General features: G+C 32.6%; 1 protein-coding gene across 1 annotated transcript; it reads right to left on the bottom strand.

Moving 5' to 3' along the window:
• Positions 1-180: 180 nt before the first annotated feature.
• On the bottom strand, positions 181-10,481 carry LOC128158947 (uncharacterized). The gene is made up of 3 exons (XM_052821939.1): positions 10,141-10,481; positions 1,615-1,764; positions 181-504 (listed from the first exon to the last, which is right to left on the bottom strand). The coding sequence occupies exons 1-3, from the start codon at positions 10,412-10,414 to the stop codon at positions 320-322; spliced, it is 609 nt and encodes a 202-aa protein (XP_052677899.1). The 5' UTR covers positions 10,415-10,481; the 3' UTR covers positions 181-319.
• Positions 10,482-18,721: the final 8,240 nt, after the last annotated feature.

The following is an 18,721-nucleotide window of genomic DNA, read 5'->3' as shown; positions in this document are numbered from 1 at the left end:
CTACCCCTATAGATGCTAGACATCAAATTTGGTCTAGTAGTTTCAAATAAGAAGCTGAAAATGTTCTAATGTTAACGCACGACGACGGACGAAAGCAGATCGCAATAAATCACCCGAGTGACATAAATAGGTGACCTAATTATAACAGAAATGTACAGCAAGATTTGAAGTTCACCGGTAGATGATGTTTTATTACTATTATAACAAAAAGTACATCGGGATTTATAATACACCACTAATTAATGGTATAATGGATAGGCACAATGTTATTTTAAGTACAAAATTAGATGATATGTACAGTGAGATTTGAAGTACACCCCTAGATGATGGGTTTCCTCAGAGCGTTGATGGCCAACAGGATGGAGGTGATGATGTCTAAAATTAGAGCCGCCACGCACAGACCGTAGGACCAGGATGGGTCCTTGTCTGTCTGGGTCAGGAACCGTTGATCCAGATTGTTGTACTGAGTACCGTAAATGATCACGGCTACCAACACACAGACAGCTGTAAATAAAACAACCACAAACAACTGTAAACACAACAACCCCAAATAGCTGAAAATATAACAGTCACAAACAGCTTTTAATATAACAACCACAAACAACTGTCGGTATAACAACCACAAACATTTGAAAATATTACAACCATAGTCTTGTTGAAATTTAATCTAAGAAAATTGTGTACATAAAATGGTGTACACGTTATGGCTATTTTAACGTGTACAATTAACGTATGTCCAGTATGCTTAGTTGCACGTAGGAAAGATAACCTTCTTTTGAAAGATTTGTTAGATTGGTGGACAAACCTCTTACATCTTAATTTCAGGGGTGTCTGAAAACATTTTGTTTTGTTTCGGGTTTTTTACCCTGTTACAGTGACTAGTTAAATCTAGAATACAGTGTCATCTATTTGTTTGAATAACTTATCAACATTTTATGAAAATTCATAAGATTGTTAAAATCGATAAAAGTGTATACATGTACATGTAGTTCGAAATGAAAACTCTACGGAAGACGTCGACTCAAAACTATTGTTGGCAGTTTTGATTCAAAAAGAAAAGTTCTTTTATTTAAGCTATACTAACATTATTTCTAAGCTCTAACTAGACTTATTCAAGAGCAATCGATGGTATTAATTTCTTGTCCTCGAATGTAGAGAGTTATTCACCTGAAACATTGAAAGCGCAGGCACTTGACGTTTAAAACAATTCTTTTTATAGTACGACAATTTCCTGAACTTTGATCGAAGTTATGATTTTAGTCACAGGGTTTTAGTACTTACAATGCATTATCTTACGATAAACAGAAATATTTTGAAAGCCAGTAGATTGTTATTGAAAGTTTTTTTTTACAAATCTAAAATATGTCTTTTGTGTTCATATTTGGTATTCATAGTTTTGTTTATCAAACTAAAATAAAACCTTAAACAACACAGACTAATCTGAATACACTTTGATAAGAATTGGTTCGCATCACCTGTTCCTATCAACATGTTTAAAAGTCTTCCATTTATCATTGACAATCTGCTAGATATGCAGTGCAGAGAACATATTGATATTTCTATTTGTTAGATTATTATACATGTTTTGGTTAGGCACCTTCTTGTTGAGTTTACCTGTTGAAGTCGCCACCACACACGTCAAAATGTGTAGGATCCGCCTCTGTGATAGCTGTGTCACAAACAGACAGACAAACACACCAACAGTGGTCACCACAAACCCGATCAGAGAAAGCGTTGCAAACAGTCTTGTCACATGTAGCCAGTCTGTTAAAAGAGTAAAAATATAAAAACTACTAGTTTTATAAGGTTTTTAGGCAGATTTAACTATAAGGTGTGGATATATGAATCATACAGGCACGTAGCATCGGGGGGGGGGGGGGGGGGGGCAGCATCGAGGGGGGGCCAGGGGGGCCTGCCCCCCCCCCCCCCCCACTTTTTCTCGCAGCAACAAATTTTTTAAAATTTACATATAAAAAATGGAATTATCATTGAGTTGGCCCTCCCCCCCACACTTTTTTGGGAGTATGTAAAAAAATTGATATGAAAATAAGGAAATGAGTAGTGAAATTGAAGTTATATAGTAAGCCATTTTGGAAAACGTAATATTTTCCTTTTTTTTTTTTTTTTTTTTTTTTTGCTTGTCAAGATTTTTTGGATGAGTCTGCCCCCCCCCCCCCACTTTCAAAAACGATGCTACGTGCCTGTCATATATGAGCAATCATTAAAGTATACCAACGTTTCTGTTTTGTTCATTTTAGTAAGCCGGATTCTGGCTATATTTTACAGGTACTAGTACTTAATTATTGACACATTTTTTTTTTTTTTTTTTTTAAATTTTTTTTTATTCATTTTCAATACAAAAAGATCTATACCATCATTCACACCACACCACTCGCACACAGATTGGGAAAGTAAATATAAAAATAATAATACAATAATGATAGGGTCTTACTACACATTATGCCACGTCAAAGAGGCATACCCATCTTGACCATTTCTTTTGGTAAAATCTATTTTCCAACATTAGTTTCTCTAAAGAATAGTAATTTTGTAAATATTTCACAATATTCTCAAATGCAATATTAGCAGATTTTCTGGATTGACTAAAGATATGTCTCTTAACTAACATGATAATTAGGTTTATAGCTAAGTATTTCTTTTCTGGAATACCAAAAATAACAGTTTTGGCATCAAATACAATTCTTTCACCAGACTTTCTAAAAATCCAATCAGACATTAATAACCATATCCGAAAAATATATGGACAGTAAAAGAAGAGATGTGTAATTGTTTCTGGTTCTAAAAACATATTGAACATAGTGGGGAATTTTTAATTTTACACATATGTAGTATTTTGTTAGTACCTAATATTCTGTGGATAATTCTATAGTTAAACCATATCAGTCCTGAATCTTTTGTGGCAGATCTAGGGTTTGAATAAGCCTGTTTCCAGTTAAAATCTAGAGGTAAATTTAAATTGAAGGCCCATTTGTTTTCACAAATAGGTTTATGATTAGATTTCGCCATCAAGTGATCATAGATATTCCGTGCTCCTTTTTTACACAAGCAAAGTATTTTGATAGATTCAGGTTGGTATGGTTTGATTATTACTTGATGTGAAAACTGTTTAACATTTGGCCAAGCACAAATAATTGCACGTTTCAAACCTTCATAAGTAGAAAATGGAATCTTAACTGGATATTCATTAGTGATTCTCTCATAACTAATGAATTCACCTTGAGTATCAAATAAATCATGAACAATAGGAAATCCTTTCTCATAAAGAGCCTTACAAAAGACATATTTATTTTAAATCTTTACTTTATTATTGTACCATAGTGGCTCAAGCATGATATTGATATTATCAGTCTCTATAGTTTCCAAAACATCACATAAATAAAATAAGGTTTCTTTCCAAAAATTATTACGAGTGGCTTTTGCCCTCTGTCTCCACTATTCAGGTCCAAACTGACATAGTTTAAAAGTATGACACCCAGTTATTTCAGAAAAAATACTTATCCAGCTTGAGTTAGTTGTTAAAAGTCTCCTAATCCATTTTAGTTTAAGAGACTTAATAAATATTTCAACATTTGTCATTCTGCATCCCCCTTTTTCATAATTTAATTGCAATGTTTTTCGAGATATTTTGTCTATTTTATTTCCCCAAATAATATTATATAGTGTTTTTTCAAATTGCCGTATCCATTGAGTACTTGGTTTTGGAAGAGAGGTAAACAAATGTGTGAATTTTGATAAAAGTAAACTTTTAACAACTGTAATTTTTTCCAATGTTGAAATATTTCTTTTTAACCAGTGGTTAATTTCTTTCTGAACTAGTTTTCGTTTATTATCAAAATTCAGTTGTTCCATGTTTTTTAGGTTAGCAGTATATGTTACTCCGAGAATTGTAAAAGGTTCTGTCGTCCATTGTAAACCATTATCACTGCAAATTGTATTTGAATTAATTTTTGAGCCAATCCAGACTGCTTTTGTTTTGGAAATGTTGGGTTTTAGTCCAGAAAATTTTGAAAACTGAAAAAGAAGATCAAGTGCGCTTTTTAAACTTTTTTCAGATCCATCCAAAAAAAGAACTGTATCATCTGCATATTGTGATAAACATACTTTTTCTTTTCCTATTTTAATACCTCTAATGTTTTTATTTTGTCTTATCAAAAGTCCTAATATCTCTACACATAAGTTGAATAAATATGGGGATACTGGGTCACCTTGTCGACAGCCCCTGCCTATTTCAAATTTTTTTGAAAAAATACCATTTTGAATAACGCATAATTTGGCCCCATTGTATAGTACTGATACCCACTTCAGGCTTGGGGCGAATTACATTGTAAAGTAATGCATTACATTACCATTACTTCATGAATTTGGGCATTAAATTACCATTACCATTACTTGATTTTCTTGAAGTAATGCATTACATTACCATTACATGAGTAAAGTAATGCATTACCATTACCATTACTTTGTTTTAAAAAAGTAAAGCTAATAAAGAGTTTTTGCAAATGTTTCAAATATAAAACACTCTTTTAACATATCTACAGGTTCATGTTCAGTATCAGGTTCAAATTCGATGACTATGTATACAAGAGTCATTCTTTATTTGCTCAATATATAATAATCGTGTGGCATTATGAACAACATATTACATAAGTAAAAAGATATTTATAGATATTTGGCATGATACAATATCAGATATGATATAGAGACATAGATTCGTGCATGATAGAAAACAATTTATGGAATAATGTTGCGGTTATTAAAAAGCTAAATAGAGATATTTCTCCAGATAACACAAATCTTTATAATTTTGGACACTTAATTGTATTAATTTATAGACAGAGGGTTTTGCCAAGTTATATTTCTTAATATATTTTAATCGGATTTCTCTATGCTGAGGACACTTTAAGACAAAAGATTGCTGTTGAACTTTATGATCAAAGTTTCAAAGGTTTCATCTTTTAACCGCTTCCTATTAGTTTGAAAATCTTTCCAGCTATACTAAATAAACGTTCTACAGGTGCAGTGGAAGCTGGGACTGAAAGATTGTTTGACAACCTTTATCTTGGGATATATTAAGTGAAAAAATAGAAAAAATACATGAATCTTGTATTTTCTATCAGTCCAAACTAATGTACTTAATATACATGTACAACAGAGAGAGAGAGAGAGAGAGAGAGAGAGAGAGAGAGAGAGAGAGTAAAATTATTTTCAAACGGGTTATAATATTGGAAGTGATTTTGAGTTTCATCATGGATGGACAGTGCATTCATTTCGCCATTAAAGGTGCATGTCTGTCTATTGGGATATGGCATAGGGAAGGGGATTGGGGTGTTTAGCACTTCTTATAACAATAGATTGTTTTGATACTTAGGTTATCCTGGGGGCATAGTGTGTTGTTGACACATCTTTATTGAAGTGCAAACTAATTGGAGTAAATTGTTTAAATGATTTAAAACTCTTAAAAACAACACTCATAAAAATGTTATGAAACTGTGTTGTTAAATCTAGTATAATATGAACAATTTAAAAATGAAATTTTAAAAATCTTTTTTAATACAACCAAAACATTTTTATTTCAAGAATTATTTCTTTCTTCTTTTTAATAAAGTTAATAAAATTCAATTTCAGCTATTCATTTATTCATCACATTTTTTTAAAGTGAACATGCATAAATAAGCATAGTAATGCAAAGTAATGCCATGTAATGCCAGCATTACACTAAATTTTAGAAAGTAATGAATTACATTACCATTACTTGTAATGCTAATTTTGTGGCATTACACATTACTAGCATTACTTCGAAAACATGTAATGCATTGCAATGCATTACCATTACATTTAGCATTACCCCAAGCCTGACCCACTTGATAAGATCAGGACCAAAGTTAAAAAAATGTAATGTATTATACATAAATTTCCATGATATAGAATCAAAAGCTTTTCCGAAATCTATGAGTAGAATCATGCCTGGAATACGTTTATCCTGAGCTACATCAATTACATCATAAATCATTCTTGTATTTTCTCCTATAAATCTACCTTTGGGGAAGCCCTTTTGACTGTCGTGTATTAAGAAATCAAGAACATTTTTAATTCTATTTGCGATGCATGCTGAAACTATTTTGTATGTAACGTTAAGGAGAGATATTGGACGCCAATTAGTTAAATACTCCCTTCCTTTATCCCCTTTTGGCAGTATAGATATAATACCTTGTTTTTGAGTGACTGAAAGTTCGCCAACATCAAATCCCACATTTACTGATCTTAATAAAAAGCATCCAAGATCCTTCCAAAAAAATTTAAAAAATTCTGTACTAAAACCATCACTTCCTGGGCTTTCGTTATTTTTCATATTTTTTAATGCCAATAAGGCTTCCTCGTTAGTTATATAACCCTCTAAATTATTTGACATGTTTTCATCAAGTACTCTAATATAGTTCTTATCAATAGTAATTTCAATATCAACATCTTGTAATTCCTTATCATAGCAGGAATATAAATTTTTATAAAACGTCTCAATTTCTGCTAAAATATCTTCCTGTGAGGTAATAACAGTACCATTGCTGCGCATAAGTTTTATTGACATATTTCTTTTTTCTAAACTAAGAAAATATTTTGTTGGTTTTTCACCCTGTTCAATCCAGTTAAGTTTTGTTCTGATAAATAAACCTTTAATATAATCTTTTCTGAATTCTTCCAAACTGTTCTGTGCATTGGTTAATTTTTGAAGACTGTCCTCTGAATCATTACTATTCCTCGATATTTCTAGTTGTTTAATTTCTTCTTCCAGTAGTTTTATTATTTCGTTTTTTAATTTTTTCTTTCTGGAACAATACTGTATTGTAGCACCTCTTATGCTCAGCAATAGTTGTTCAAAAAACATTTGATCATCAATAACTAAATGTAATTCGTCATTCTTAACTGTATGGATACTTGCAGGATTGTATGGAAACACAGCATATTGTTCTTTAACTTTTTGTATATTACTTTTCACTAGATTAACATAAGTTTGAACATGGAGGAGTGAATTATTGAACTTCCAAAAGCCTTTACCCTTTTCGAATTTAGTAAAATAAATTTCTATATAAACCATAGAATGGTCAGATCTATAACCAGGTAGAATGTCAGATTTATCCAATAAAGCCATTAATTCGTTTGAAATTAAAAAGAAATCAATTTTTTAAATTCATTTTTTAAATAAATGATATCACAAGTGTGCAATAAACAGGAAATGTTCGTTTATAATAGTCTAATTTGTCTTATAGCGGACTTTGGATAATCTTTTATATTTACATCGACCAAGTATTATTCCCTCTATTTCTTACGGAACTTTACGGTTTACTCATAGCACTATATAAAGAGCCACACTAAAATCTACACGCCCCGTTTTTCGATTGGTCGAAACCTACAGCGACCTAAGAAAAAAAAACGTACGGCACGAAATAATCATGATGATGTCATACTCAAAGTCTCACAGGAGATGATTTTTGCTGTTTCTTTTAGCTCCTCTAACGCACCTATGTATATTAACAGTAATTTTATGAATTCTACTTACTTTTCATAATCAATTCATCAATCAACTAAAAGAAAGATATTATTTTAAACAATAAAATGCTTTTTTATGATTCATGCGGGTAGGTACATGTAGCGATCATTGCAGAAAATATTACACAACCCGCTAACGCGAGTTATATATTTTTCTGCAATGTCGCTACCTTCATATCCCGAATGAATCACCAAAGAAAGCATTTTATTGTTTAAATGAAATTCTTTCACTCGGATTTTAACTACGTAAAATACAGTATTGTAGCATATATGTTGTGTAATAAACAAGTGAACAAGAAGAAACAAGAAAACCAAGGGAATTACCAGTTATAACCTTATATTGTGGTTGTTTTGAAATAGTTTCAATAGATTATCGCCTTACCATGGTGATTTATGGAGAATGATGTATTTTAATTTGTAGATTAATGTATATTAATTTGTAGATGTAGATAACGCATCTAAACCATCCTTCTTTCCACTTATATTTTTGAATTTTTATAATTCTGCACCTTAAGTAACATTATATATGTTATGAGAGAAATAAAATGAACTTGAAATCTATAGACTCTTACATAACTCAAAAAAATAGATCAGCCTTTTTAAAAGCAAATCATGTAAGCCATCTTCTTGAAAAGTCGTTGTGCAAAATCATTGACATAATTGTTGTAACACATGATAATCTATTTTCACGGTAATTGTAATGTATTTTCGGAGTTGTAATTGAAAATCGGCAAGAGTATCTGGTTAGCAATTGTGTTGAATGCAAAATTGTCATCAGGAACTACTGTTCACTAAGTATGAATAATGAACCCACTTGCAGACAAAATAAAATCTCACAAATGGGTTTGAGATCAAATGAAAAATACATGTAGTATAATTTATTCCATTGATTTTTTTTTCCTGGAACCGTCAAGAAAAATTACGTCATCTGACATATATTAGTATATAACATTACATTAAAAAGAACCCTATACAGGTTTGATAAGTGTAGACAGGTAAGGTAAAGATAACGGGAGATATCGCATCCTTTGATCGACGCTGTGTATGATGCATAACGTTTTGATTAAACAACACAAACTGGATAATCAATAAACTGAACATCTATAAACACCACCAGAAATTTTCATATTCTATCTTAACAAGGCTAACATTTGACACTATATTTTATCCGTCATCTGTATTTGTTCATCTTTGATAGTCAATGGTCCGATTCCTTGGCTAGCGAAGATGCTAGTTGGTACACAAAAAGAGTTTGCAATGGCGCCAATCTCTTGCAAGAGTAAATGCAAAAGAACAAAGTTAAAGGTCAAACTTGTGAATACTGGAGCGTCTGTACAATGCCAAAATAACTAGAGTAAACAAAAACAAGTTTGTTTTTTATACTGACGTTGAGAACCCATAAATTAGACCCAGTCCCGAACTATTTGCGGAAATGGTGTACAGAGAGAGAGAGAGAGAGAGAGAGAGAGAGAGAGAGAGAGAGAGAGAATTCACTTGATGGTTTTCAATACGACACCAATTGAAACAATGCTCAATCCTTTTCCCTGAAGTGATTGTTATCGTTTCAACGCATAAAACAGATGATCGATTGGTTTGCGATGGAGTGTCTTCAGTAAAACATGTATGGGACATTTTTGTGTTTTGAATTTTGAATTAAATCTATGGGGCAACAATTTCTATTTATTCCATATAATTTTGATCTGCATGTGTTTATCAGTTCAGTATTTTAGAATTTATTTTATTCACGTATGCTTATAAACTTTCAGCAGAATCATTTTTCAATTGTTTATAATCAAGCCATAAACAGGGACACAAGTTTGAAAATTTTCATGAAGTATGTCGGAAAATACCGTGTATACCGTCCCCTTCCCCATCTCCAACCTAGAAAGCACAAACTCCAATGCACCTGAAATTATCTACTTTTTCGTAACTGAAAAGTATACACCTCCATCTAATAGAACAATTCAAAACGAATGTATTTTAAAACTATTGTAAACGAAATTGGCGGGTCAGTATAATCTAAACATGTACCGTATACAGGTTACTTTCGCCCCGTACGAGTTACACATGCAAACAGTTTCGTCCGAGACATAGTTTTGTTTAAAGAGAGAAAATTGAAAAACATTGGAATTCGCCCAGTCATAATTCGCTCGTTGACAACGAGGGTAAAAGGGGGGGGGGGGGCGAAAATAATTCGGGGCCGAATATTTCCCTGTATATAGTACTTTCTTAAGGAATAAGGATTTGTTCTTTTAGTTTTATTTGAGGCGATAAAATACGGTCGGGATGATCACATCCAGTAACGTCCCATGGTCTTTATGATAGATTTGATCACGCCTGACCGTATTTGATCACCTCGTTATATTCAAATGGTTTCTACTACTTATATAATATTATATAATATTCGGCAATTGTACCATTTGATATTAGAATAGTAAGTAATGAGATGTATTGAATTACTTATAGTATAAATTACAAAATCGATTCGTTGTATTATTACAGACAAAGACGTTAGTACTGGAAAGTGTAAATCTATCCAAATTAAGACATACATATTAATGTCCGTCGTTCTCTTACCTGGTATGGAACCGAATTCACTTGTCTGGCACTGGTCCAGCAGACACATTTTACTTCCCCATAAACCGTTGGAGACTTTGAATCCAAGCTGGTTAAACAGCCCGGATATGCTATCTCCACCCCCCAAGGAACCAGTGTTTACTGATGTAACTTTTGCTCTCACCCAGTAGTTGGTTGAGTATCCAATGATATAAACTAGAGCCTGGAGAGGAGCAAGAGCCATGGACACTTTTAGTGAAGTGGAGGAGGCTGAAAAAGTTTCTTTCCACGCCATTTTATCTCACTTTCATACAATCTGCTACCGATCCGTTGATTCTTGTAAATGCCTTAGGCAGTGTTCCGGCTTTTAAAGGGAGAATAAATTTATGCAAATATTTCAACTTCACCCTGTGACATGATGAATGATAAACAGATTTCACAGTGTATTTATGATATTGTGGATATTATGTTTAACCAACTAAACGATTTTTTTGGCCGGATACGCATGGGTTAATAATGATTTTGGTTTTTTGGAATCACATAGGTTTCTTTTTAACAATAATGTAACATTCATATTTAGGGTTGGGTATCGGGCAGGCTACCTTGTAAAATTATCTCGCCATTCAATGTGGTCGTATTACAAATGTCTTGAGAAATATATTATTGAAATAAAGAAATGCCGAAACATTTTTAAAAAATAATATGTAACAGTCATTCTTAATAGTAAAGCTTCGAAAGTGTTGAAATAACTCTCATTTATTAATTAATGTACATCATACAGAAACAGTGCACACTCTTTATTGTTAGAACTATTTTCATGTGAATGTAAAATAAAATTTTATACTGTATATCTTTCATACTGATATGGAATAAAAACATTACTTCTGTTTATACAATTTTTGTAATTGTGTTTGTGCCAATAAAATATTCGTATTTTTATGACACCATTATGAAATATCACTGTCGCTTGTGTTTAGATTTATTTTCAAGAAGAAAAGGATGCAATTCGACCGTGTTTTGCAGTCAATGAATCATATCCCCCTTTATTTTTGTAATTGCATTTAATATTTTAGAAGTCGAAAAGTAGACGCATGGTGAATTTCGTATGTTGCTACATAGGGTAAAGGTAATGATTGTTTATTTTTGTGAAGTAAAAAAGTCGCGAAAAAAAGCAAAACATACATTTCTTAAATACATGTACTAAATTCCCAAATTTTAAGAAACTAACATAGGCGGCTATTTTGAATTCTGATTGTAAACAAATCAAGTTAATAAAAAAACTACTTTCCTTTCTGCTGAGTGTTGTTTTGTCCTAATATTTTGTAATACATGTATGGCCCTTTGATCTGATAACTAACTGCAGTCGACGGGGAATTGAGGAAATCAATACAAGTTCTGTATGTACAGTAAAGGGATCGATAGCCAGGTATGCTTCAGTACTGCTTTCAGATCAACTGTATCAATGTTCATAATGTGTCTTTTTACATGATTTTTTAAAAGGTACCTGCAGTCCAGCCGATGTGAAACTTATGTCAAAGAGTTCATTTACCAAAATTTAATGCAAAAAACCGCATCGAAATCGATGCAAAAATATCGGAGTAACGCCGCCTCAAATTGACTATTTTTACCTGCTTTGGGAAATCTAATCAAGAGAAAACAGAATTAGGCGATAACGAGGCTTCAGCGGAAGTGACGTCACGAGGTCAACAGGGGGAAATTCATTTACAAAGCTATAGAAATTAAATTCGATTTTTCAGCTAAAATGATTGATATAGGTCTGATGTTTTGACGTATCTAGTTATTTTAAGTATTGTTGATTTAGACATTTGTATGATTATTTTATTACAATCAGATTTCTTTTCAAAGGATTTTAAAATTTGCTATTCTCGTCCCCTTTTTATCGATGAATACGATATCTTAAAACGCTTCCATGGGCAAATTTATGTTCATTATTCATTTTTTATTACATAATATCCTTTCACACACGAGTGATCCGAAACAATGACACAGGTAAACAGGTAAACTAACGAAGCCACTGCTCCAGACACACGTCTATCTGGGGTATGTATACGCATGGTACACGAGTCGGGTGAACAAAGAGAGTGTTTCACACTTGTTCAACTTGAACTTGAACTTGAACACCTCTAGACTGGTAAATTAATTTGTGTATAATTAGCTACTCAATTGTTAAAAAACAAAACAGAAAAATAAATTAGACTGTGTAAAATCAGGCATTCGTAAGCTAATACATGTGTATAGTCCGTCAATCAGTGATTAAAGAATCATGCATGAGACTATCCAATAGTAAAACTATTGTTCGAAGTAAATGCCTTTATTGTTACTTATCTAACCACTTAAATTATGACCAAATTTACAATTCCATAATTTAAACCTTTTTTATGAGATCAAGTAATTATTTCGGAAGTAATTACGTTGGTCTTAATTTCTTATTTAATAAAGTGCAACTTTCTTTCGAGCGCTATGGTCAGGAATTTAACGTTTTAACTCTATATAGCTTAAATTGTTATACTGACAACGAATCATTATGAAATCTGAATAAACTTGAACATTTTGACAAAGGATGTAAATAGATGTAAAATGATATTCCATTCTCGTATTTTTAAAGAATACGAGACAGACTTAATCATACAGCCATCATGGACTTTCGCCTTGATCCGTTCATAATCCCGTGTTTGTTACTATTTTGATTGTTATTGGTCCGATATCAATCTTATTGAATCAGGCGACATCATTTGTAATTATATGCTTTATACGAGGAATAGACCCCGCGTTACCTTGTACGAAATATGTATTATCAATATTATCAATCAGTTAATAATGTCACAGAAAAATCATTCGAAAGAATGACAAAATTAATAAAATATGTTTCTTTTAACAATAGTGCTTTGATTAATAGTCAATTTGCTACATATGCTGTGCATTTTATATGCAAAATGTGTTACACATTTGACTAAATTCATAAAGCAAACAATTTTCCGAATTCGGCATTTTTATACGATAAAATACGGGTTTAAACTCAAACAACAGTATATTTAGTCATCCAGGGTTGATAAGGAAATAAAACAACAGAAAACAAGAGGCCAATTGGCCTTAACGGTCACCTGAGAAAAGAACTGTGAAATCTATAATTTTGGTGAAAAACTAAAAGATCTGGTCTACAAAATCATGAATTCAGTTTTCCTTCCAGGTGTGTAGGAGTAAAGAAGATAATTTTTTACGTTATATGTATTAACATCTATACATCCATTTTGGCCCTGCCCTAGAGTCATAACCGGATGGGACATGAAAGTTAAAATTTCAGTAGAGGAATTCCTGGTAAACATAATTATTAGTCAGTTTTTTATACAGATGTGTGAGAATAGAGAAGAAGATTTTGAAACATTATATGCATTAACACTGTATTGCCATATTGCCACCCCCCCTCATATCCTGAACTCCTGATCCAGGAGCCATGAATTTCACAATTTAGGTAAAGGAGATTGTGGATATACCATGTATTCAGTTTTTTGCCCACATGTGTGGAAGTAGAGAAGATTTTTTAAGATTTAAAACATTTTTACTTTATGGTCATATTGGCCCCACCCTAGAGCCTGAACACCTAACAAAGGAATCATGAATTTCACAATTTTAGTAGAGGCCCTCATGCACATCATGTATTCAGTTTTTGCCCACATGTGTGGGAGTAGACAAGAAGATTTTTTAAGATTTAAAACATTTTTACTATTTGGCCATATTGGAATCACCCTAGAGCTTGAACCCCTGACCGAGGGGTCATGAATTTCACAATTTTTGTACAGGGCTTCATGGACATCATAATCATGCATTTAGTTTTTAAAAATTATATATGGGAGTAGAGAAGAAGATTTACATTTTTACTATATGGCCATATTGGCCCCACCCTAGAGCCAGAACCCCTGACCCAGGGGCCATAAATTTCACAATTTTGGTAGAGGGCTTCATGGACATCATAACTATGCAACCATATAGATCTCCATAATATAAAAAAAGGGTTGGTGTGAAGAAATGCTTTCGGTCATCTCTAAGAATGGCTTACAGAAAATTTCACGATCTTGAACTCAAAAACACTTTCCTAAAAAGACGGGATAAAAGAATTCAGAAAATATCTAAGAGAACCATGAAAGAACAAAATAAATATGGGGAACAAGAGGGAATCAAAAACTTACCAGGGACACCTAGATCAATAACTAGTCTCCAGATGTCAGAGGCAGGTCTTGAATAAAACAATAAAAGAAATCAAAATGTTAGAAAAAGGCTGTTGTTTGCAAATGTAATAACCGATGAAATCTGACTCAATACAGAGAAACGTTAAACAAAAACCCAAAGTCTCTCTATACAGATTTATTCGGGAAAAATCATCCAGAAATACCGGTGCTCCATCGAATTCGAAAAGAGGGTAGGCATAACCAGGAAAACTCCACGGAAATCAATGGTAGACACATTTGAAAAAAAAAATAAAATAAAAGACATCAGAACACTGTCATTGCTTTTCTTTTGAGATAGGATAACTATACTGTTTTGCATGGAAAAAGGGATACAAAGAAAGTCGGAAAAGAAACGTGTCAAAAGGTTATTCTATAATCTATACGACAAATTCAGATTTGAATATCCAGACATCAAAATCAGCAGGGCAGGATTTTATCGACTCCATCCAACGTACTAGTATACTAAGCTCGTAAGCTTCTTCAGTTGCTCAACATATGCTTTTATATGGGCCACCAAAATATGTCACTAAGACTCAGAGCTCTAAAGAATATTGGACTCAATATGAACGTCAATCCAGATAACTTTATCAAATCAAACCTTTTAAATGAATCAGAGCTCAAGGTTTGTAGTTTTTGTTTCAGATCGGAATAACAAATGAATACCATATCAGAGTGTACGAATGATAGTCTTAGAGTGGTAGAAGATTTAGTTGTTGATATACAATCAGCACGGCTGTAGCGCCCCTTTTGAAGTTGAGGCAAAAGGTAGGTGCATGTTTTGCAGAAAAAAGCCATAATCATCGTTTCGAACAAGAAATTAGAGAGAGTAGTTCTACAGAAGAGCAATAGAATAACCTCAGGACAAATAGAATTCACAGAGTGGAAAAAGGTTAAAGACCTTCAAAAATTAAGATGCAGGCAGGTTAAGGCAGTTCTGCAGAAACTTAAGATAAGTTTATGACAGAGTTTACCAAGTCTTCATTGGAATTTCGAGAACATGGTAAAAGAGTAAACACCCAGTATGCAGAGGTGAGAAATTTGAGGGAAAATTTGAAAGCCGGCGAGGTATTGGTTAGGATGGACTTTGCCGAGAATCTTAACTGCTCATCTGTCGAGGAAGTTTAATCTGCCTAGTGGAACTCGGAAATGATAACGCTTCAGACTCGTGTTATTTATTTCCCGAAAAGCCACAGCATTTCCATGCAAGTATGGTCGGAGTGTCGAGTTTTCTCTGTCACAACGCAATTGATGCATGTAATAGCGATGCTTAGGAATTTGATTCCGTTAATTAAAGAAAAGTATCCACAGTTAGAAAAAGTTAATTACTTGACAGATTCACCGACGTTCCAATATCAAAACAAGACTATTTTCACCTTACTGTGTAACCCTCAAAATGAATTTGAAAGAATTCATGCAAAATTGGACTACCTTGAGGCTGGACATGGGAAAGGGCCATGCGACGGCCTCGGGGCTAGTGTAAAAAGGTCAGTAGATATGGCCATCAAGCAGAGCAAGGCGACAATACAAATCGCTGAAGATTTTTTGATTGGGCCAAGAACTGTTCAAATAATTCTACTGTTTCATACTTTTACATATCACAAGAGGACTACGATAAATGCGATAGAGATGTTAGAGCCAAGTGTGATAATATAGTTACTGTGTCCGGAGCCATGAAGGCCCATGCTGCCGAACCTGTAGGAACAAGTCATGTTGCAATTAGAGACATGTCATGTAATTGTTCTAAATGCTTGATCGATGTAACATTGACATCATGCACAGGATGTAACTTACACAGAGTGAGGAAAGAAAACACTGAAGAAGAAGAAGAAGAAGAAGACGTATTTGATGGCGTGGCAGATGAGGAGAACAATGACAAAGATAGAGAATGGGAGAATGTTCCCGCTGAAGTTGGAGTTTTTATCTCTGGCGTATACGAAAATAATTTGTACATTGGAAAAATCATAGAGAAGGACTCAAATGATAAAGAAATTCAAGGAGAGCTTATGGAAAAAAAAGCTGGAAAACTAAATGACACATTCAAATGGCCAACCAAAGTGGATGCATTGTGGATCACAAATGACGCAATTTTGTTTTGTATTCCCGAGCTCCAGGCAAAAGGAAAAGCAAAAGGATGTTTCAAGTATCAGAAATCAAAGCTATTGATCAGTGTTTCAAGAAATGGTTGATGAATAACCAATAGCATTAACTATTTGCGGTTAACAAACCCATGCTTTAAAATTTGTTACCAAATTATGATTTGAAAATATCATGCGAAACAATGAAATGTACACCGCTATCTGCTAAAATTTTCTTTATTCATTCATTCAGCCAAACCAAAAAAATATATATATTAAAATTCCAATATTTGTTCAAGAACAAATACAAGTCATATTGTCAATCAATATTGAAAAAAGTGAAATGTTTTAATGCAAATCTTAATTTTTTTAATTGATTTTTGTATCAAACCCTTTATTTGGCAAACTGAAACTGTTTTACTGTTACAAGACATTGTTAACTTGTATTTTTTCCATTAATATATATTATTATTGTATAAATATACTATTCTTATATTTCCATTAACATCCGTTACTTTTCACTTCAAATTTGTACCAGTCTTTTTGATTAACGGATTTATCAAACCTAACAATCTGTATTCAATCATGAACCATGCATTACGTATACTTTATTGAGACAATTACTTGAAGGTTTACTTAAAGTAGTGTTCAATGAAATACTTTGTTATCTTTTCAAAGCAATTTTTAAGCAGTTTTATTACAAATTGTCTTTTCTCTTCAATGTTTTAAGTATTCAATTCTTTTTAATTTGAAATAGAAAATTGATTAAGTGAATTTTACTATTTTTTAAAATGTATCAATTGAATAAAATGTTACTCTGACAAGATTAACATCCGTTACCCTGATTTCATCCACCTGTAAAGAATCTGACCTAGATTCGTAAATATATGTGTGATTTTTTTTTCTAGGAAAACAATTATTATAGATTTCTTTAATTCAAGTAGGGAGATGAGTAGATGTAAACATCCCGGATATACTTCGCAGATTAAGACCTTGTATAATACCGTTAATATTTATGTACGTACAAATCGTCGGAAAATTGTGCAAAACAAATCAATCGAGATTGTACCGCGGTTCCGAAAAATATTCATAAAGATGTAGAGAGAGATCTCTCTCTCTCACGAATATGCTTTTCCTTTATATGTGTCCTTTACAAATATTTAAGATTAATATTCATGTATTAAAAAATTGTGTGTTTAGGGTAACACTGATGAAAAAATTAGGTTAAGTAGGTAGGGATTTTTTTTTTATCCACAGGGGCCAAGAATAAAAGTTCAGTTTGGAGAGAATTTAAGGAATTTTATCGGAATTTAAGGATGTAAGTAGCATACGTATGATGTGAGATTTTAAAAGATTAATGCGAATGTTTCTCGACTTGTTGCAATACTGCTGTTGTCATAGGCAAAATCCCATCGTGAGCCCTGGACCGGTAAATGTCCGAGTAAAAATTAACTGGCGACTTCGAGAGAATAATGACGTATATCTCCGCTATTTTAAGACCCATCAACTTGAAATTCGGCATGAATGTATCTCAGACATTACTTTTCTAAAAAAAAAAAAAAAAAAAAAATACAAGCATATTACGAGTGTTTTAAAAAATGATTGATTTATTAGGTTTTTGAAGCGAGCTGGTAGTTTTTTTTTATCTTGGTCAGAGTTCGACCCCTTTCTTTATTTATGGTTACATTGAAATTAATGTTAAAACAGGCTTGGTCCCTGTGTTTTTATCATGTTTTTTCTGCATGAATCCTAAGAATGTTTGTGACATATTTAAAAACGGATTTTTAAATAAAAAATTCACAATCGGATAAAAACAGACATCTAAAAATGGTAGGATCAGGGCATTTTTTGTATGTTAGGTCGGGTTATCCTAAACACAACAACTTTTTTAGGCATAAATTTTGATATCTGAAATCAAAATACATGTATGTACATCTACATGTACCAACGTCCGTAACTAGGCTATTATTTTCTAAACGCCAATTTGTCCCCGTTATTAAAAAAAATCCGCCATAAATTATCAGATAGAAGAAGAACACAATTCCTATTACTAGTACAATGTACATGTATATAGAATGATCAATGAGCCTGCTAAATAATATCTTCAAGAAATTCGTAATTGATGTAAGGAAACCCAACACTTATTCGCTTAAACATCAAGATTATTTAATATCGACAACCCCATATTAAAACAACTGCCTAAAGTATATGAAATTATAAATTTATATTCAATTGCAACTATCAAATTGTGCGACCAACTACTAGTACCTGTCCATATCATAA

Source organism: Crassostrea angulata, chromosome 1 (assembly GCF_025612915.1).
Source record: "Crassostrea angulata isolate pt1a10 chromosome 1, ASM2561291v2, whole genome shotgun sequence".
Lineage (NCBI taxonomy): Eukaryota > Metazoa > Mollusca > Bivalvia > Ostreida > Ostreidae > Magallana > Magallana angulata.
This window is presented reverse-complemented; position numbering and strand designations above follow the sequence as displayed.

Excerpts from the sequence above, each read along its gene's own strand:
- LOC128158947 (XM_052821939.1), bottom strand. The coding sequence starts at position 10,414 with ATGGCGTGGAAAGAAACTTTTTCAGCCTCCTCCACTTCACTAAAAGTG. Across the intron at positions 1,765-10,140 it reads TGAATTCGGTTCCATACCAG|ACTGGCTACATGTGACAAGA; the intron begins GTAAGAGAACGA and ends CTCTTTTAACAG. Across the intron at positions 505-1,614 it reads TGTGGTGGCGACTTCAACAG|CTGTCTGTGTGTTGGTAGCC; the intron begins GTAAACTCAACA and ends TTTTATTTACAG.